Source organism: Poecilia latipinna, unplaced genomic scaffold (genome assembly GCF_001443285.1).
Source record: "Poecilia latipinna isolate Pla-1442-1.1 unplaced genomic scaffold, P_latipinna-1.0 Scaffold2839, whole genome shotgun sequence".
In the NCBI taxonomy this organism is placed as follows: Eukaryota; Metazoa; Chordata; class Actinopteri; order Cyprinodontiformes; family Poeciliidae; genus Poecilia; species Poecilia latipinna.
The window spans coordinates 38,619-60,119 of NW_015115455.1; the positions used below are offsets into that span (position 1 = coordinate 38,619).

At 35.1% G+C, this 21,501-nt stretch overlaps 1 protein-coding gene across 1 annotated transcript in view; it reads right to left on the reverse strand.

Annotated features, from left to right (window-relative positions):
• LOC106939343 (membrane-associated guanylate kinase, WW and PDZ domain-containing protein 2-like) overlaps window positions 1-21,501 on the reverse strand; it is a gene marked incomplete at its 5' end in the record, with an annotated part of 64,604 nt that overhangs the window by 38,042 nt on the left and 5,061 nt on the right. The window contains 2 exons of the mRNA XM_015021721.1: window positions 17,486-17,565; window positions 21,240-21,450. Of these exons, the coding sequence (XP_014877207.1) occupies window positions 17,486-17,565; window positions 21,240-21,450 (291 nt within the window). The remainder of the gene's footprint in view (window positions 1-17,485; window positions 17,566-21,239; window positions 21,451-21,501) is intronic.

The following is a 21,501-nucleotide window of genomic DNA, read 5'->3' on the forward strand; positions in this document are numbered from 1 at the left end:
TGCAACGGTATCGATGGCAGCTCTTCTTCTATTCAGTGTTTGTAGCTTGTAGCTCCGCTCCTGCTACTAGTAGCTTCACCGCATCAGTTCAGCGTTACACCGACTGATGACATTGCTGTGACTCACTTTTTCTGATATTTTTGTACAAATGTTTTGGCAGTTCTGTGATCATGTCAAAGCAGCAACTTATATTAAAAAGTGTTTTATTTCCGTCTGGATGCTGCCCGCTTCCATGGAAGGACAACAGAAAATCGATCTTATAAACATGTAATTATTAAAACCCTCACTTTGTATCCCTCTGAAAAATTAACCCATTTAAATAAAGAAATCCCTCCATGGGTGATACCACGATAGAGAGCGTTCATTTTATAGCGTTAACACCGGTGCAGCAAGTGGTCCGGTATGAAACGGGTGTGATAGAACAATACGGCACTTTTAAATTTCAATAATCAGAATACCGAAATTGTTTCCGTTGTTTTAAAAGGTTTATGTCAGTTTGCCTTTTCCCCATCGATACGCTTCTCGACCGCCCTGCTCCTTAGGGGGTTAAAAAAAAGACGCGCACATTGCGCAAAACTCTGAAACAGGAGAAGCGGGACATAAAACGGAGCAAAGAATAGATGAGAATTATGGCATAAAAACAGAGAATCCGACGCTGAACAGTGAAAAAATCAACACATGATGTGAAACATATTATGATTAGGCGGCGCAGCAGGTGATGAGTGAAGATTACTGATGGTGAGCGTGCCTTGTGGGTGAAATTTTATGGATGATACTCTGATGTCCCATTCTCCTGAAGGCAGCACAGAGTTGCACCACCAGAAACCGACAGAAACACTGAAGAGAAGAAGAGCTATGATTAATGTAGTTACAGTTCTATCCATGTTTTAATGTTGCAGAGCTCAGTCTTTTTGCAAATAGTTCAAAGTTTAAACTGGCATTGTTGTACATCTTATCTGCTCACTTTGTGGAATATTAAACAACTAGAAAATGGCACAGAACAAGAATATTTTTCCACTCTGATTGGCTGCTGTTAGGCCTACCGATTTTAACTTGAAATTTCATTGCATTTTTTTGTAGACACCTGTAAAAATAATTTCTGTTCTCATGGCTTTTTTGTTCTCTGGGAAATTATTTTTGATGATAAATACAGAAACAAGCATAAAAATCAAAAGATCTACTGATAGTAACTTTAATAATAAAATAATAGTCAGTACAAAGTAGCCTTCAAATTCTTTGGTGGGGGGCGGTAAGGACCGCCCCTCAACCTTTTTGGGCGCTGGCCCAAAAAGGTTGAGAAACACTGATCTACAATACGTCCTTAATGAATTTAATTTCTCTTTGGGATCAATAAATTACTTTTTAATTTCAACTTAAAGAACCAGTTGGTCAAAACTGCTGGAGCTCAGATTGGGTTGCTAGGTAACGGGCGGAATTACGCTGGGGTTGCTAGGTAACGAGCTGGCAGAGCTTGCTGATTTGTGGCTTTACATTCCAGAAGTTTTTGAAATGGATCATTTTTACAAACAATACATTAACCTGTTAGCAAAAAATGGCTAGGTTTTTTTTTGTTGTTTTAAGCATCAGAGGTTCCCTTTAAGGTTCAATATGTGATTCAGAACATGAAAATTCATGAGTTTTCAAAGTTTGGGAGACGACAAACTTGCTTTAAATGTCAAAAATCAACGGAAGAATTAAATATATTTAGAAATGACCATCATACAACTGCATACAGACCAAATTACACAAATGATTAACAATCCCCTCAAGATTGTTTTTTAAAAATGTTTCAGAAACACCAAACAAATGGGTCAACAGCAGTTTAGCGGAATTTTTAATGAAGCTTAAAACATTAACCAAAAATAATTAGTGGTTTTATTTCAGGATCTTAAATGGTTTTATACACATAGTGACAAAGACACAGTGACCAAGTACAACTCAGGTGGTGTAAAAATGACACCAATAGGTAATTAATTAAAAGCATCTGACTAAATTCGATAAGTAAAGTAAGTTTGATCGGGATAATGACAAAAAAAAGCAGAAAAAGACCTTTTAACTACCTGAGCCCCCTGAATAACCCACAGTTAGTCAAAAACCACTAGGATTTTTCACTATTTTATTCACTCATCTCCAGTTATTAAATATTAATAACTGTTTTCACCATTTACAGGCTGCGACGTACATGTGCACATGCATACAGATTATGGGAGTCCTTCCACACAATATCATTCACATGTGGGACACACACGAGTGCAGCAGATCAAAGGGACGTCATGCAGCTCAGCGGCTTTCTAATGAAACGCTTATCCATCCAAACGTCCACAGGAAACAGCAGGGAGCCACAAATGGCTCGAATTTCAGCAGCAGAGAGGCACGACACGGCCGTTAAAGAGTCTGCGTTTTGCTACGACTTGATTTCTATTCTCACTTCTTTGATATGTTTGTTTTAATAAGCCGCTAAAATAATTGGGTACAATTTGGGAGTGCTGAAAGGGAGAAGGAGGCAGAAAAGTGATGGTAAATGTTTAAAAACGTTGATTAAAGTTCACAAGATCTGCTAAATTGTAGGAATGGGTTAACAAGAATCTGAAACTCAACAAAAAAGTGAATAAACTTATGAATAGAATCAATAAATAAATGAAAGAGTAAAATCTGCTAAGGTTTTTAGTCCAATATGGCTTGAATAAATTAATATTTACCAGGATAAGGGGTATAAAGATGGATTTCTAGAACATAAATGTATTATTTCCTTAGTCAAACAAGTTAAACTATATGAATCTAGTCATATTAAAACCGATAAGACAATACAGGGCAAGAAAGGTATTGGATCGCTTTAAGGAGTAACACATAAATATAAAAAATCTAATTGCACAAAATTCTGTGCAAAAAAATACAAAATCTTAAGTATTTTTGGTCTATTTTCCAGTGCACACTGGGAATAAGTAACTTTTCAACTTTTTTTAAGTCAATAAATCCTAAATATTGATAAAAAAAAAAGTAATAGTTTCACAGGCAGATTGTTTAAGTTATGGAAAAAATGTCACATGTGGAACTGCCAACTTTTTCACCATTATTAAAAAATTGTTTATTTACCCCAACCTGCTATATCTCACTGAAAAGTTGCTTTTATGTTAGTTTTATCTTACTTCAAGTGAACTAATTTATTTGGACTAGAAACTAAACCAAAGTTTACTTGGTAAGATTTTGTGTTTTTTCATAGTGAGGATGCTCAGAGTTTTCTTCATTATTATGAATTATAATTCTTTATACTAATAATACTCCAAATGTTTCAGTTCTTGGAACCAGTTTTCTTTTTCAGGTTACGGAGAATAAAAAACCAAGAATGAAGCACCTTTAACCATTTTAGTGAAAATATTTAACATGAGAGGAAATAAAAAGTGTATTTATTGTTTCATGAGTGAAATTGGTTAATTATTCAGAAGGTTTGTCTCATTTTAACACGTTTGAGGACGTTACAGTGTTTTCTTTTAGTTAGCATTGTGCTAGCAACATTAAGGACAATATAGTTGAATGAAATTATGTTTAAAACCAGAATTTGAAGTAATTTTTAAGACGGTCCCTGTGGAAAATTTCTAGTCAAGTTAAAACGTTCAACCTGCAGACATCTTCCTGCCACTAGGAGGCGTCACACCATCCTCTCCTCCTCAATCTTTCCTTCATATTTCCCGTAATAAATCGACTCCGAGAGAAACCGTCTTTGAAGTTGAGCTACATGCTCAAAAGGTTTTTATTCTCCTTTTCCTAATTTGGACTCGAGTGTGACAAACCACACAGCCTTCAGAGTCTGTGGGGTCTTTCTTCATTTCTTGCAGCTTTGAAAAGCAAAGACGCTGAACTGAAACATTTTCATCGCCTGCAGACCTTTCCTTAGTCACCAAAATTCGAGTCACATCTCGCTGCTTGGTGCACCTTTGATTCAATTCATGCAGGAGAAGAACTTTACTCTGGACGGATCAGAGGGAAATTATTCTTGCCAACAGAGGCAAAAATCTAGTCAGTTGAGCTCTGAACACTGCAAAAACACAAAATCTACCAAGTATTTTCATCTACTTTCTAGTGCAAATATCTTAGAAGACATAAAATAAAACAAAACTAACTTACAAGTAATTACAGCAAGATAAAGGAGCTTGTTTTAAGTCAACAATTCCTTAAATATAGATGTAAAAATACAAGTTCTACTGGCAGATTATTTCGCTCATAAGTGAAAAATTTGAAGAAAAAAAAATATCCAAAACTCGAAAGTGATTTTTATGATTGTGTTTTAGGGTCATTGTAGATAGAATAAAAGGATACATTTTCCACCCAAAACTCTGAAATTTTGTGTTTAATCTCAGAAATTTTCTGGCAAACTCTGAAATTTTCTAGAAAAATTTTCAATCATTTGAAATTCAGAAATTTCCAAATGTTTATGAAGAAAATTTCTATTAAACTAAAAAAAGTTTTCTAGAAAATTTCTGAGTCTTTTTGGCAGAAATTTAATACTTTGCTGTATTGAAAAAGTTTTCAGTTACTATTGGGCTCGATTGAACAAATTTATTTAAATTAATAATGGAATTTGAGTCAAAAAAGTAGATTTCAGTAAAACTTTCTGGATAAACTTAATTTTACCTTCTGTTAGAACCTGGCTATAAGAACACAAATACTTTGTTTTATTTTACGTTTTCCTGTGTAGGAAAATTATATCTGTAACAATTTATCTGCATCTACGGGCCAAATCTGTGTCATTTTTTAATTATAGTATGGGGCCGCACAAAATCAGTGAAGGGGCCATGAATGGTCCACGCACCACACTTTTGGACACCCATGTTGTAAGTGAAATCTACCAGTGGAACTAGTATTTTTTTAATATTTGGGAATTATTGACTTAAAATAAGCCCTGTTCTTGCTGAAAGTTACCAGTAAGTTAGTTTAGTAGAAAAAAAGAGAAAACTAAGATATTTACACTGGAAACTCGACTAAAACCACTTGGTAAGATTTTGTGTTTTTGCAGTGTATTATGTATCATTTTAATGGGATCTTCTGCTGACTTTACGTTTTTCCACTCTTAAAGACTTTATTTTTCTTAAAAACATATTTTATTTTTTTATTATAAAGGCATTTTTATGCAGGTTTTACTTCTATCGTTTGCTGCAGGTAATCTTTATTTTATCTTGTTAAATTATCAGATTTACACTTTTCATTTTTGTATTTTCATTCCCGCCTTTTCCTTTCTGCAGGTCCATTTATTTAAATGTTTTCATTAGAGTTTTATTTTTCAGTAACAGAGGTCAGGTTGGCGATAGTTGACTTAGATTCATGTAATTTAGTTTTTATGTCTTTGTCTTTCCTGTGGAGTTTTAACAACATCATCCTCATTTTTTCAGCTGATTGCTTTTAACATAAAGAGCTGGGAATAATTCAGGTGCCTTAGTGTGAACAACAAACAGCACTGAGTTAAAAAAATGTGATACATTTCATCCAACAAAATTAATCTGGTGATAAGAACTGCAGCTGTGTACATCTCACTGGATAAATTAAGGGTATTTGCAGATACTATAGAGAGAAATTAATTTCGCCTGATCTTTTGGGAATTAGTCTGCTGCCGTCCTCAAGATGATGAAAGCCTGGTGTTTGCACAAAGATATACTCTTTTATTTTACAATTATTCACAGGTAATTTCTGTTTTAGAAGCGTTTACACGGAACTTATGAGGCAAAATTCACATTTTAAATGTTCTTATGCTTCTATTCTGTTTCTAAAAACAGCCCAAGTGCTTAAAAGACTCTTGGTGTCTCGAAAATAAGCCGTTTCAAAAACCTGCCAATTGAGTTACATACTATGGGCAATGCTCCGTTACCTAGCAACCAAGCAGAGCTCCAACATGTTTGGTCAGCTGGTTTTACCACTGTACAATAGATGCTGGAAAGAAAAAAATAGAAAAAGAAAAAATGTGTTTTGTTGCTGACTTACTATTCAGAAACCACTTGTTGCATTCTTGTTGGTTGTGCAGGAGGCACCACTTGTGCTTTTCACAGATGTATGGCTGCATAATTGTGCATCTGTTTTTACGTGCGAGTGTAAACGTTAAGTAAATATCGAACTGAACAGACTAAAATCTCATCATCTAAGAATGATTTTATGGAAAAATGTAAAGAATATGTTTTGTATAGGCCATAAACCTGTTTAAGGAAGAGCAATAAGTCACATTTAAGGCTTTAGGATGAGATACCACCACATGTAAGATGAAGATGTCATACTAATGATCACTCTGAAGTGAATCATTGTAGGCTAAGATAATAATTACTTGTAGTTTAAGGAACTTGAGAACAAATAAATGAGGAAATTCTTCATATTTTGAGATGAAAGCCTGTCGGTTATAATCAAAAACAGAGTAAAAAGAGATGCTGAGCGCTTTGAGCGACGCTCTGCGGCCCTGTCAGATGTGATTTTCTCTGAACCTCACTGAGTTTGCTGACGGATGAAAATGACCCGGCAGAGAAAACATCACCTGCCGCCAATTTAACACCTTCAGCTTGACTGAAGGGGTGAACAGGGCTGAGAATAAAGAGGTGGTTTAAAAAGCACCGAAACGCAGCAGGCGCTGCAGCTGCTGATTTATTCTGCCTCCGTTTGGAAACCTGGGGATAATCGGCCAAGAAATGTAGTAATGCATTAACAGAGCAGGACCAAAACTCTAGCTTGGTTTCCAATAAATGGCCCTCTGTGTTCTGTTTTGTGTTTCCAATATGCTGGAATATGCGAGTAAGTCATCCTATTTTGGTCTAACCGAAGATTTTCCAACTTTTCACATCTGGACAACAGAAAAGTCAATTAGTGGATCATTCAGTCACCAGAAAAGAGCAGAAATGTCAAATATTGACAGATTGTAACTATTCAAAAGCCAGATTCTGACTTTATTTTCTCAGAATTTTGACTTTAAATTATAATTCTGTGCCATATGATGTCAAAATCCAAATACATAACCAAAGATTTTTCAATTATGTTGTTAGTGTATGAAAATATTCACAAAACTGTTTCTTCCTTGTTACAGGATTTGGAAAGCTTCACTTTATCCACACTGTTTCATAGACTTAAATTGTAAAACAAGATTTGCCTGATGGTTAATAAATAATTAAAACAATTTGGATTCTGAGGGGAAAAAAATCTAATTTAAAAAGAGTCCAAATTCTGAGATTACAGCCAGAATTCTGAGAAAATAAAATACAATCTGAAATTAAAGTAAGATATTGAGATTAAAGCTAGAATTTGGAATTTAAAATCAAAAAAACAAAAAAGTCAGAATTCTGAGAAAAAAAATACAAATTCTGAAATTAAAGTCAGAATTTGGAATTTAAAGTCAAAATTCTGAGGAAAAAACTGAATTATGAGTGGGAAAAAAAATCTAAATTATGAAATTAAAGTCAGCAATTTGAGCACAAAGTCAGAATTGTGATGTTAAAGTCACATTTTAGGAGAAAAATCAAAATTCTTAGGAAAAAAAATCTAAATTCAAAGAAAGGTTGGAATTCTGAGAAAAAGAAATAAAAATTCTGAAATTAAATTCAAAATTCTGAGAAAAAAGTCAGGATTTTGAAAAAAAAAACATCAGAATTTTATTTTTTGTTTGGCCTTAATCTTTTTCCATAAAATGTAATCTTTAGATATTTGTAAGAAAATATGTGGTTTATGAGAAAATCGTTGATCCACAACAAAATCTTTGATACTAATAAATTCATCAGAAATTCTTTGTGAACAAAAAAGTGACCTTTTGCTCTCAAGTCATTCAGTTGGACAAACTCATAAACCAACAATTTGTCAAGTAGCGTTTGTAAAAAAAAAAAAAAAATAAATAAAAATAAAACAGGAGCAGAAAAAGTGTGTTAAAATCCGGTTCCCATGGAAACGGCATCTTTCCTCACAGCCAAGGTGATTAAATGTGGCGAAAATGTGAAAAGAGTCAAAGAAATGTTAAAGTTGTTGTGATTCTGTCGGATGTGACTTGTGTTCACAGCTTTGTTTTTCCTGCAAGGCATTCTGGGAAATCAGCGTCGTCGTACTCACGGCGCCGGAACGACTCACAGATTTCCGACTGAAAGCGTGTCAGGTGGCAGATTAAGAACAAAAGAAGAAAAACAGATTTTGTTTTTCTAAGCTTCGAGTTTCTCTCGATGTTCCAGGCGCATAAAGAGATAAACTGAACTGAGTCACAGCTCTGAATCCATGAAAACTTTCACCCTGTTACTTTACTAACACCTTTGATTTTTGTCTCTTTAAGGACTTTAAGTGATATATCACTATAGTGATTAAATATTGATCTAATGTATGGCAATGATTAAAAACATTGTATTTGAGTATTATTCAGAGAATAAATTTCAGATTAATCAAGTTATATGTATTAATTTAAACAATCTCAGTCATTTTATGCAGCATTGACATAAAATTTAGAGTTTTAACATCACAGACGGAAAAATATTGAGCTATTCAACAATAATCAAGTTAATCTTATCAGAAATCAACTTTAAAGCATGGTGGTGGCAGTATGATGGGCTGTTTTGGCTTCGAATTGCACAAAGCTTATTCAATAATGCAGCTACACTGTAAAAACACAAAACCTTACCAAGTATTTTGGTCTAATTTATAGTACAAATATTTTTAAATAAGAAAAAACAAAGTACAATTTACTTCTCAGCTTGTTTTAAGTTAATAATTCCTTTAAATTGAGAGTGAAAGTACTTATTGTTTCACTTATAACACGGGAAAAAATGTCTTGTTAAAAGTGAAAATCAGCCAGAAGAACTAATACTTTTATTAAGGAGTTAGTGACTTAAAAGAAACCCCTATATCTTGTTGAAAAGTTAATTTTGAGTTAGTTTTGTCTTATTTCAAGAAAACTAAGCGAATTGGACCAGAAACTGGACCAAGAATACTTGGTAAGATTTTGTGTTTTTGCAGTGCACAACACCACAAACAAATATTACAATAAAAATAATTTACAAACATAACAAACAAGACATGATGGTGTTCCTTAAGACACAAAATTCAAACCAACTGCTTCAACGACTTACAAATATCCCGAAAAACATAAAATACTTTATCACCACATCAGAACTAAATTAACCCTTAAATGCCTTTTTAAATGCCAAAAGAGGAATATTTACCCTCAGATTTTCTTTCATTTTGAGTCATTAAATTTGTAGATGTCCACTATTAAAATATTGCTTAAGCTTTATTTTACCATCAAATGTGGATTATTTTAATTTATTGTGTATTCTACATGTATTCAGGCTATTTTGGTTCTGGTTCTGCTGGAGGTTTCTTCCTGTTAAAGGAGAGTTTTCCATGCACGAATTTTAAACTAACTTGAGACAATCGTCAATTCCTGCTTTCCTGATTTGTGGTATTTCTAAAAATGTTGACATGAAAAACGTACCAAAACATGCTCACAATATTTAAAAAATTTGTTTTATAACTTATTACAAACATGCAAAACTGTCATTTTTATACCCCAAACAGCCATTTAGAGATAAAACCTCTAAATTTAAAAATAAAGGTCCTGTTTTAAAAACAAAAAATAAGGAAATGTGTAATGTTAGCTTAGATACATGAGGAAATTATAATGAAAAAAAAGTTCAATTTTTAATGTCCATGATCAGGCATGAATGTAATTCCAGAAGGCAACATAGTCTTTAATTTTTTGGCTTTTGCTGAAGGCGACAACTAAAACCCAGAAACGTCGATGTTATTATGAAATGTTTAAAAGCAGGAGGTTGAAAACTGCTGCAAAACTTTGCAGTGATTTAAACATTTATTGAAATTTTAACAACACGGTTAAGCCAAAAGAAAGAAAACTGACTGGTATGAAGTAGCACTGACAGCTAATTTCATACGCACACACACACACACACAGATTCCTGCTCCAATCTCCAGGCCCCAGGCATGCTCTGCTGGGGATGCTCTCAAAATACACGCATCAATCATGTCGCAGACAGCAACGCCGCACCTCCCCTCCATGCCGCTCCGAACCGACTGACGCAGGAGCCTCAAGGTGAAGGAGGGCGCCGCGTCTCTATGTCTATAATAACTCACCTGTAGGACTGCGCGCACACACGCTGTGTCCCCTAAAAAACTTCCAGCGTAAAAAAGGAGAGACGACCGAGAAATCTATCAGAGTCGGCAGAGAAAAGTCTGAGTTGGTAGAAGAGATGGAGATTTGCCTGGACGCATCAATCTCAAGTCTATTAAAAATCAATCTGAGGGATGAATTTTCATTTTTAAGAAGCGACAGACATGTTGAAAAATTAGGAAACGCTGCGAAAGTGAAACTTTGTAACATTTCTGAACATACGGAGTGTGGCTAAATCCATTAATCGTAATTAATCATGACCAACTGCAATACTTGTCAACTAATTTTGTAATTGATTAATCGTTAACTGGAGTATACAGACCAGAAAAAGGCCATTTGCTGAAACACACAGAGCAGTAATCAAACCAAGTCTTCTAAGCTATTCAATTAATCGGTTAATGAAAACACTGTTGTGTCATTCCTTTGGTGAATGACGAACCATCTACCAAAAAAAAGTTTTATTTTTGTGTTTTAGGCAAAAAAATAAAATAAATTAATTTAAAAAATCTTAGTTTAAAAAGCCTAACCCAAATGTATTTGCATCTTTTGATTTAGTTTAAGGTTGAAACGATTAATCATGATTAATCAGTTGATTATTGAAACGATCAACTAATTTAGTAAAAAAGGCAATATTCTGAAAGAACAACACACAGAACCAAAACTATATAAAAATATTTGTACATTTTGAATTTAGGATTTAGAAAAAGAACCTTTATCTAAAAATAGTAATAATAATAATGTTAAATTAAGCAGGTTTTGCTGTCCAATTATTGATTGATTGATGCAAAAAGTTCTCAATCTACAACTGACCAACAGTTCACTAAAGGAATGATTTGTTGTCGCAGTTTAGGCAGTAAAATGTTTATCGAATTATTGGTTTATAAAATGAAAAATCTGCAGAATGTGTACATTTTTTATACGATTAATTGATTAATCATCTAACTTATCGATTAAAAAATCAAATACTAAAATAATCGTTACTTGCAGCCAAAGATGCATGTGTTAAAGGGAAATAGACCCACTGCAGTTCAGAGAAGAGATAGAAAAACGGGTTTAACGCAAGCTCTGCTGTTTCCCCAGGAGAGAACAAAGAAGAAGAAAGTGTGAGCCCAACGTTTGTCGGTGTGAGACGGTTAATAACTTCTCCCCTCACATGATCAGAATGTAATTACAAGCCGCTCTATATGCAGACGCGCGATGTCTGCGGGGGATTCGTGGAAGCGGAAGACAAAGGAGCTCTGTAATACGATTAACATCCTTCAAACCTGAGCATCACCGGAGTTATAATCCCGCTCCCTGTCAGTGTTCATTCACTCCGCTGAACCGTCTGCAGGAACCAGGATAAACAATCTGACAGATTATTTATCAGCTGGAACTCACCTTCCTGCAGTGGCTTGGAAAATTTTATTTACATTCCTAAGGGTTTAATCAAATCCTGATTTTTCTTTTACATGAATTTCATCTTAGCTTTAAAAACAGAATGAAATTCAGTCTTTAATTCATAAAACTTTCAACTTTTTCTCAGCTGATTGAATCAAATCAGAAACTTTCAGCAAGCATGTGGCAACAGTGGGAATGAATGACTCAGTTTTAACCAGAAAAAAATAGAGAAATTTAGAGAATCTAAGGATGCATGAACATCAGCTGTTGTTTTGTTCGCTTTATTCAAACTCCAGTTTGTTTTTCTACAACAAACTAATTTTCTTTTTGGGTCACATCAAGACCAAGAATGATCTTAAAGGGCTGGTTGTTCCAGAAAGGATTTTAAAAAGTTATTAGCAATCTGTTATTAACAATAATAAAAAGCTACGTCTGCATTCAGTCAGTACTTCTTAAAATTGTTTAAATTATTTTTAAGTCATTGTTGATTTTGAGGTGCCAGTTTAGAAATATGTGCCAGAATGTTTGAGCTTCTTTATGACTGTGAAAGTCAAAGAATTTCTCTGATTTTCTGAGAAAAAAATTCAGAATTCTGTGAAAGAAGAAAATTCTGAATTTAAAAAAAGAATTCTGAGGAAAAAAAACAAAAAACTCTGAGATTAAAGTTTGAATTTTGGAAAAAAGTCAAGATTATATGCTTTTCTTTAGTGGCCAGTCTAAAATTTATACAATTTAACTTTTTCTCTTCCATAAAATTGTTCCGTTTGCCTCAAGAACAATTTCAGACACTAGAAATTAAGTGTTAAATTCACAGAATAAATACAAGAAATCCAATAAAATGAACATAAAATCCTACAGAATGAGGCTAATGCACATTATAGAGAATATTTTCTATTGTAAGACTTTAATCTGTAATCACGTTACTCTAAATAAAAGTTAAACGCCTGCATCTAAATCAACCATTATGTTCAGAGGCCGCATAGAAATACTATAATGAGCCGCCGATGGCCCGCAGGCCACACTTTGGTCACCCCTTGTGTAATAAAGCAGCACTTTCCATTAGTCTTATCACGTATATTCCAGTTAAAACACACAGCAGAGTTTGTGGCTGTAACATAAAATACTTTCTCCCAATGTTTGCTTACATTAGGAGAAAAAGAAACAAGCAGTTCCTCCGTTTCCTCTCACCCAGCCAACAAATATTTGCTATAATAGAAAGAGAAAAAAAGGAAATTAAAGAGCCCGTCCTACTTCTTTACTTCCAAAACAAACAAAAAAAACACACAAAAAAAAAGACGGGAGGCATGGAGAGGACAAAGATAGATCTGAAGGTAGAAAGAGGAGGTGAGAAAACATAACGGCAGAGAGGCTGAAAGGGATTTATATAGTGAGTTATGCAACTAAAAGGCGCCTGTGATATCAGCGCTCTGCCTTCACTGGAGAAGATGCTGCTTTGAAACAAATAAACCCGTCGTACGTCATCGCTCAGCGTTTTGACAGGATCTGGTGTTTGGGTCGCAGCTGACTTCAAACATGAGAGAGAACAAGTTGTTCTCTAAACCAAAGGTGACAACGTTTACTTCAGGTGCTGCAGTTCATGTGAGATACAGAACATTATAATTTTCACTGCACAGACTTTCATCTGGCAGGTGATATCAGAGCTTGCCTTCATCTACTAAAAAAATGTGAAGCTCCAAACAGCTCAATTAATCTCTGTTGTTTTTAAAGGTGGATATTAATTTAAGAACCCAAAAAAGCGTTTTTTCATTCAGACACACTAAAAATCAGAAAGTAGGTACGTGTATGGAAGACGACATGACTTTAAATGTGATTTACCAACTGGAGTTTATTTAAATTTTGATGTTTTAACATATAAAACGGCAGTTTTTGCAGGTGTAGACTCATTCAAGGAAACACTTCACATTTCAGAAATTCCTGTATGATTAACATTGAATACGCCTCATTTTAAAAGTAGTAAGAAGTATAATATCATCAGCATAGTATTTACAGGAGATATGTTAAAGGATTAGCTCTAATGCCAACTGTCACATATTGAAATCTTCATCTTTTACTTGTGTCCATTATTGAGCTTGTCTCTGTCAAATAAATAAATGAAAAGATGATATATAGAAAACCAATAAGGCAGAAATGAAATGGGACCAAGGACACGCCTCTGTGGAACTCCATGAACTCAAACAAAACCTGCAAATAAGCTTTTTGTTGCAGTCAGTTGTATAAATTTGGAGTTATATTTTGTTACTGAGCAAAATGTGACATTTTTGTATAAACTTGTTTAATTATGCAATATTTAGCCTAAAACCGTCTTTGAGCTGCCCTCTTCTGGTTGAGGGGTGGCTACTGCAGTTGAATTTTCCTAAATGTAAAAACATCTCACTCAGACGCACAAAGTAACTTTTCAGCAAAATATAGGTGCTTGTCTTGAGTAGATAATTCCTTTATATTGATGAAAAAGTACAAGTTCCATTGGTAAATTATTTCACTAATAACATGGAAAAAATGTTTTGCTACAAGCGAAATAATCTGCGAGTGCATCTAGTACTTTTTAAATCAGTATTAAGGAATTATATGCTTTAAAAAGCTCCTAAATTCTATATATAAGTTAGTTGTGTCTTCTTTCAAGTGTACAAAAGATTAACTAGAAACTAGACAAAAACACTTAGATTTTTTTGTTTTTGCAATGTAGATTTGTTGTTTTTGAAAATAAAAAATAAATTGCCAGAAAAGTCTTAAAAGCTGCTAAATATCGCAACAAAGTCACTAAGATAGCAAAAGTACTCCGAGTTGGGAGTACAGCCCCACACTTGACCACGCCCCCAATTTTATTAGGCTCCGCCCACTTTTTGTGGAATTTTTAAAATTTATCAGAGTTACGCTTTTAGTTCCACTTTAAGATTGTCTGAAATTCAACTTTGTAACAGAGATACTTCCAAATGATAAATATAAAACAAATATACCCAAAATTGTAACAAAAAAACCTGCCAAACATTTTGAGTGACAGCAAATCGTATACATTTTCAAAGGTTGACCGTTACCAAGACTGTGGATTCTCCTGCATAATGATACATTAAAAACTCTGGGGAAGTGACCTGGATGCTCCTAAAAACCCAGCAGGATATGTTATGCTGTTGTAGTGAAGGACTGGACTGCAAATGAAATCAAAACCTTCAGAAGACATGAAAACTACTGAACAAGACAAATGTCTAACTTCCTTGGAAGAAAACGTTGGTTTAGACATTAATTATTCTTTCTCAGCATTGGCTAATTAGTTGCTAAAATAACAGCTAAATAGAGGAAAACAAAGAAAAACAAAAAACAAAAAGCGAGTAAAAGCAAAGACATGCACTATGTAAAAAATTTAGCTCATCATAAAACAGAGGAATTTAATTGGTTTAAATATTTTTTTCAGTGAAAAGAAGCCAACTAGAGTCCAATTTAAAGTGAATTGCAAGTGTTTTATAATCCTTATCAACTGAGATGCTAAAGGATGAATCTCTCAATTGGAATGAAATCAAACGGATCAGGCTCATCATATTACTTCGACCTTTCTGATAAAAGAAGTCAGATAAAAGTCGACTTCTCTGTATTCACTGCTGCACATCTTTGCCATAAAAAGTCATTTTATGCAGTTTCACTCTCCTGCTTTCAGCCTGTTGGCTCGTCACACCCCAGAGACTCCACCCTGCGATCCTCTTAGTGCTCATCGGTGCATAGCTGCACACACACACTCACACCTGCAGGCACACACACTCACACCTTCCCACCAATCAATACTAAACTTACAGAGGTAGCTTTTTTATCCAAAACTGAGCTAAGCTCCCAGGGGTGGCTGGTGCCACAGGCTGTGCAGGCTTTTGGCTTATTACGTAACATTGTAGAGAAATAGAGAGGATATTAAAGGTGTGTTATGGGAAAATGTGACCCTGGAAAGCATCTTGCTTTACTTCTGTTTTGAAGATTATTTTGTACAATTCAACTGAAAATAAAGAATGTGTGAAATATTGTAACATGTAGTAAATTTATCCAAACTAATTTTAATAAAACTTGCCACAGAATTCAGCTTTCTCAAGTTCACACCTGCCGCTCATTAAATGACTAATTAATGGGGGGATTTTTTTTTATTACAGTCTAAAACTAACAGCAATCATCTCAGCTGGGGTTCATTTTTTACCATGTTATTCATTAATTTATCTATGACAAAGTTCCAAATTAAACATTTAGTTAGCAAGATGAATAAGCTAAGTATTCAGTTTAGCTTGTAGTTAGCAAGCTAAATGTTTAGCTTTTAGCTAATTAGTTAGAGTGAAGTTAAATATTTGACTTGTTTGCTATTACTGAGTTAGCAAGCCAAATATTTAGCTACAATTTAAATATTTAGTTTGAAGCTAAATATTTAGCTTGCGAAATATTTGGTTTGCTAACATTTAGCTAGAAAGCTAAATATATAACTTCAATCTGAATATTTAGCTTGCTAACTAAAGATTAAGTTTGAAGCTACATATTTAGCTCACTAAAAACATAAGCTAAGTAACTAGAGAACTAAATATTTAATTTAGTTAAGCTAATTATTTAACTTCAATCTGTCGTTAAATATCCCTTTCAATCTGAATATTTAGCTTGCTAACCAAAGATTTAGTTTGAAGCTGCATTTTAGCTAGCTTAAAACATTTAGCTTGCTAACAAAGTATTTAGTTACTCAAGTTTGAAGCTACATATTACTCAAGGAAAATTTAAAATTACAGTGTAGTAATTTTTTTTCCCGAAAAAAGTTGCTCAAATAAATGTAACCAGCTACTACACTGAAAAAACACAATGGAGTTCAAAATTAATTTGTTAAATGTAATAAAATTTAATTTATTTACGTCTGTTTGTCATGACAACATAATAAACTTAATGCATTTATTTGGATAAACTCAATTATTTTTTTTAAAGTTGAATCACTCGTTTCCTTTTTTCAGTGGGTCACTTTTGACTAAAAAGTGGTGTTGCTTCCGAATCAGGATTAAAAATATAATTAATTGCAACTTTTAAACCATGACATTTAAAATTACATCTACTGTTTTTGCCAAAGTTCAAGAATTTTGTGATTTTACAGTTTTTTCTTAAATATCTTGAGTATTATTTGTGCAAAATACACATAACATAACTACAGATGTGTGGAAGAGTTTTTTAAGACTTTAGATTCATTTCTTTCACATGGGAAAATCTAAGCTGATAAAACACTTGGTCTGATCAAAAGCAGTTCTCTCAAACATCAGTAATATCTTCAGTATTTGAGCGTCTTGAGTGTGAAAATTGGGTCGGAAGTGCTGCAGATAAAAAGACTCGATCACATTTGGACTAATTCCTCATTGGTGTCTCCGTCTTTGTTTCCGTGTCATTTCATCATCTTGGAGATTTTTATCTCTTCCATCTTTCATGTTGGAGGAAAAGTCGGAAATTCGTGCAGCTGCAAAAGTATTTCTGTGATAAACTGAAAGATAATCCACTGAATCTCAACAACATGTAGAAAAACAACAACATGTAATATATTATAAACTTTCTTTTCAAGGGCCATTTTTAAGACAATATTGATCGATTCAAATCCATTTAATTCTTTCTCGCTCACAAGTTAATAAAAAACTCTCATGAAGATGACAGCGCTTGTGTGTTTTATTTGTTTTTCTCTAATTTCTGCTGCATTGATATTCCTCCGTTCTTTTCCGTTGGAGAGTGTGGGCGGCTAAGCGACACTTCAGCTCTCCCTCGGTTCCAGGATAAAGAAGTCTTTGTGACCTGGACGCCGCTTCAACCGCTGACGTTATCAGTACATTAATTGCATACAAGAAAGCAACAATCCAACATTTAAAAATGATTTATAAACGTCAAAGCTGCTGCTTCTTATCACGCCGAGCGGTTTAATTTAGTGAAATAAATGCAGCCGATATCGATGAGTGCGAGAAGTGGTGGACATGCAGCACTCACCATCCTCTTTGCATTCCTCCGGCGGCTTTGCCTTCTTGGCGAGCCTCGGGTCGAGCCACGACGTCGTCTTCGTGTTGTGGCTGCAGAGACAAACCAGAGAGCGAGTGAGCGGGACTGCGGTCGGCGCTGAGAGAGAGGAGGCTTCCAACAAAGAGGCGAGGCTGGTGGACTCCTAACTCGGCTCTTCAGAGAGGAACGTGCGCCTCCGAAAAGTTAAAAACACTCAACGGGAACTGAAGAGGAATCATTATTTTTAATTAGCGTACTGTCGCTCATTAGGAGGCAGAGGAAGAGGGTAGAAGAAGCGACAGATGGGCAGATAGATCGATAGAATGATTAGGAAACATTTTCCAGAGGCTAAATAAGCAAACTGGACTCAGGTTAGCTAGTAGCTGCATTTACACTGACTGTATAATAGCACAATTTGAAATTTTGAAAGTAAATTTGCTTAATGGAAACATGACGATTGCTATTGAAAAATGTGGTTTATTGAGCAAAACTGCAATGGAAACACTTTTTTCACATCACGAGACACATGATCAACAACCAGACGTTACCACCAGCAAAAATCACGAAGAAGTGAAATAATCCGCCAGTTGAACAAGTAACTTTTTTGTTTTGGTGTTTTAAATCATCGTCTCTCTCATTGCTGGAAGAACAGCTTAGCTTGTTCTTGATACATTATCTTGGTAAAACATCTTTTTTGTGTAGTGTCTGAGAAACAAATGCATCATATGTCGGAGATTTCAAGTGGCTGCAGTCACTAAGCTGTCAAACACCGAAGTGGAAGAGACCCAGGAGTTCTGCACTTCAGTTGTAGTGAGAGATTAAATGTCCTGTCCACAAAGGATGTTTTTATCCTTCAAACCTCGAGTAAAAGAACACATTTCTTTGTTCTTGTGGAGAATATATTGGTCTTAAAGACATATGATACACTGCAGGCTCAAAGAGGCTTTGTGTTAGGTAATAATACATCAGCTAAAATGTTTATAAAATGAAGTGTTATTAATTATTTTAGCACCTTATTTGGAATGAAAAAGCTGTAAATGTGACCCTTTATGCTTCCGTGAACAGGTTAAGCTAAATCTATGGACTGTAAAAAATATTTTTTTCTTAGATAATTAGATTTTAGTCAGCTCAGTTCAACATTGACTCAACCTTTTCACCCGCATGTGAAAATGGATGCCAACAAATCTGCAATTATACAATCGTACATCTTTGAAAAGCAGAAGTGAAGCCTTCTGCACAATCAACAAGACTGCAGCAAGTGGTTTCTGGATAGTAAGTCAACAACAAAGCACTTCCACTCGTCCATCAGCCATTGTACAGCGCCTACAGTGGTAAAACCAGCTTACCAAACATGCTGGAGCTCCACTTGGGGTTGCTAGGTAACGGGCGGAATTCCACTGGGGTTGCTAGGTAACGGGTCAGTGTCTGCTTATTTGTTTCTTTACATTCCAAAGGTTCTTGAAATGATTTGTTTAAAGACACCAAAAAACATCAAATTACTGCCCAAAAAAATGTCTGGGTGGATTTTTTTTAGAAACATTTGAGACCCAAATGAAAGTATAAAAAAGTGCAAAATGTGATTTTTTACATAACAGTTCCCCTTCAAATGTCACTAATAATGGAAGCTTTTATGAGCTCAATGTGGTTTTTATTTAGAAATACCAACACTGAGATATCAGAGCTGTATCAAAGTGTTTATGATTTGCAATAATACACACTTGTTCATCTTGGAACACGCTGTTAATTTTCCAGCAAAAACCAGTAAATGTGTGAAACCCAAATGTGCTGAGAGGCACAGAAGTAGCTTGGGGGAATAGCATGTGGTCGTGAGTCATTAAATCGTATTTTAAGGAAAAAATATTTGAGTATCTCAGTTTTAGTTCCACTTCTCTGTCCTCTACTGAACTGGACTGATGGATGAAACTGACGCTGGCTTCCCCAGAGCTAAAAATAGAAGACAAAGTGGAAGCTGGACGCACTTTAAAGGAGATAAATGAAGCTCCACCTTCAGCATGGAGCCAAGGTGGGATGCTCTTCCAGGTGAGCTTGTTTTATTTCCTGTTTGATTCTTCTCCATCTGTCCTCCTCTTTCTTCGTTGACTCATTTCCCTTTCTACTCTTGTCATCAATTGATATTTATAGTCAGCCTGCATCACTTCCTCGTCCCCCCACTCAATCTTTGCTGCTTTAAATCGCCATCGCTGTTTTTAACCTTAACTTTGTCAGCTCTTCTCTGCAGCTGCTTCACTTTCAGGCCTGTAGATAAATAAACTGATCTCATGTGGCGGCCAATCGCAGATAAGCAACGTCTTGGCAACAGCGATTAGCAAGCTGCCACTTCGGGGGGCAAAGCAAATTAATTGGGTAATGTCCTCGGTGGATGTGGGCCACAAGAAGTCATCTCCAGTGGGGGGGAGGGATTAAAAGTTTGCTGCTGTTGTTAATGAAGACAGAAAGTCGTCATGTATGGCTGCTGAACACACATTTCAAGCTAGTTTGAAGGATCCAGTCAAGAAATGACTCAGTCATGTAGCAAAAATTATGTCTGCTTGAACTTTATTAGTGCGTGCATAAGAACCAGTCTCTAAATACAAGCTGAATTCCCTTCACACCAATTCAAAAGCACACGACAACTCCATTATTCTTGCAGAATAAAGACTCACCTACAGTTTTACTGCAGCTGTAAAGCACTAACAACTGCAATGAGCTTTTTACAGCATAGTTCAGAAGAAGACTGGATTTCTGGGGACTTTTAAATCCTTATTAAAGCACCATGCACCCATTTATTTTGTCTCAGAGCAAGCATTTTAGCGAGAGTAGAGTGTAGCATGCAATAAAAAGGTAAACATTGGATCATTAAGAGATTAAGCAGGAAAAAAAGAAGCCAAGTGTACAGAGTCTGCAAAAACTGTATTTGGTGGAAAATACATTCTAAAAATGAGACAAATTTTTACAATTTGTCACTTTATTTCAAATTTATTGAGTTGGGTAAAATGTTCTATTTAAAAAAATCCTTTTTCACTAAATTTTTTTTGCCCCTTTGTTCTTAACATTAATGGAGGCAACATTTAAAAAGTATTAATCATCATGTAGTGGATAAATCTCTGAGTAAAGCTTCCATGCAATGCATTGGTAACATCCCTTTAAATTAAATACACTGATGAGTTTCTAATTTTTAGATATTACTTTCTCAGAAAGCACAGAAAGACAAACAGCAGATAAGGTAAATATTGAACATATCAAAGTTTTTCATAGTTTTATTATTTCTTATGGGGTTTTGTCACTTTAAATCCAAGCAAACATGCTGGAACTCTGCTTGGGTTGCTAGGTAACGGGCGGAATGCCGCAGGGGTTGCTAAGTAACGGATGGAATTCCGCTGGGGTTGCTAGGTAACGGGGTAGAGTCTGCTTATTTGTGACTTTAAATTACGGAGGTTTTTGAATGACTCATTTTCTAGACACCAAAAAAATGCCAACTTACTGCCAGAAAATGTCTGGCTGTATTTTTAAAGCTGTTTTTAGAAGCAGTTAAGATCCAAATGGAAGAATGAAAGTGTGTAAAATGGAGTGCAAAATGGTTCAAAATGTGAGCTTTGCACAAGTAATTTTTTAAAAGCAAGGACTTACTTTCACTCAAGTAAAAATGTTTTTACTTTTACTAGACTGCATTTTTGTCAGTTTATTTACACGTTAAGCACAGTGTTTGAGCAATTTCTCCACCTGCGTCTGATTAGTTTCTACTCACTCGATGAAGTAGACTTCTCCTTTCTCGGTGTAAGCCATCTCCCAGTTGTCAGGCAGCGGTCCTAGCTCGTCGTTCTCCTCTGGTTTGGGGACCACCGTCTTCGGGGACTGGCCGTCCTCCTGGGGAATCTCTGCCGGGGCCTCTGCCGGGTTACTCTGAGGTCCGACGTCCCCTGAAGCATCTGTGCTCTTGTCTTCGTGCTCGCTCGACTCTGAGGTGACAACAAGGTAAGGCAGAGTCAGGTTCGACATTCTCAGACGGA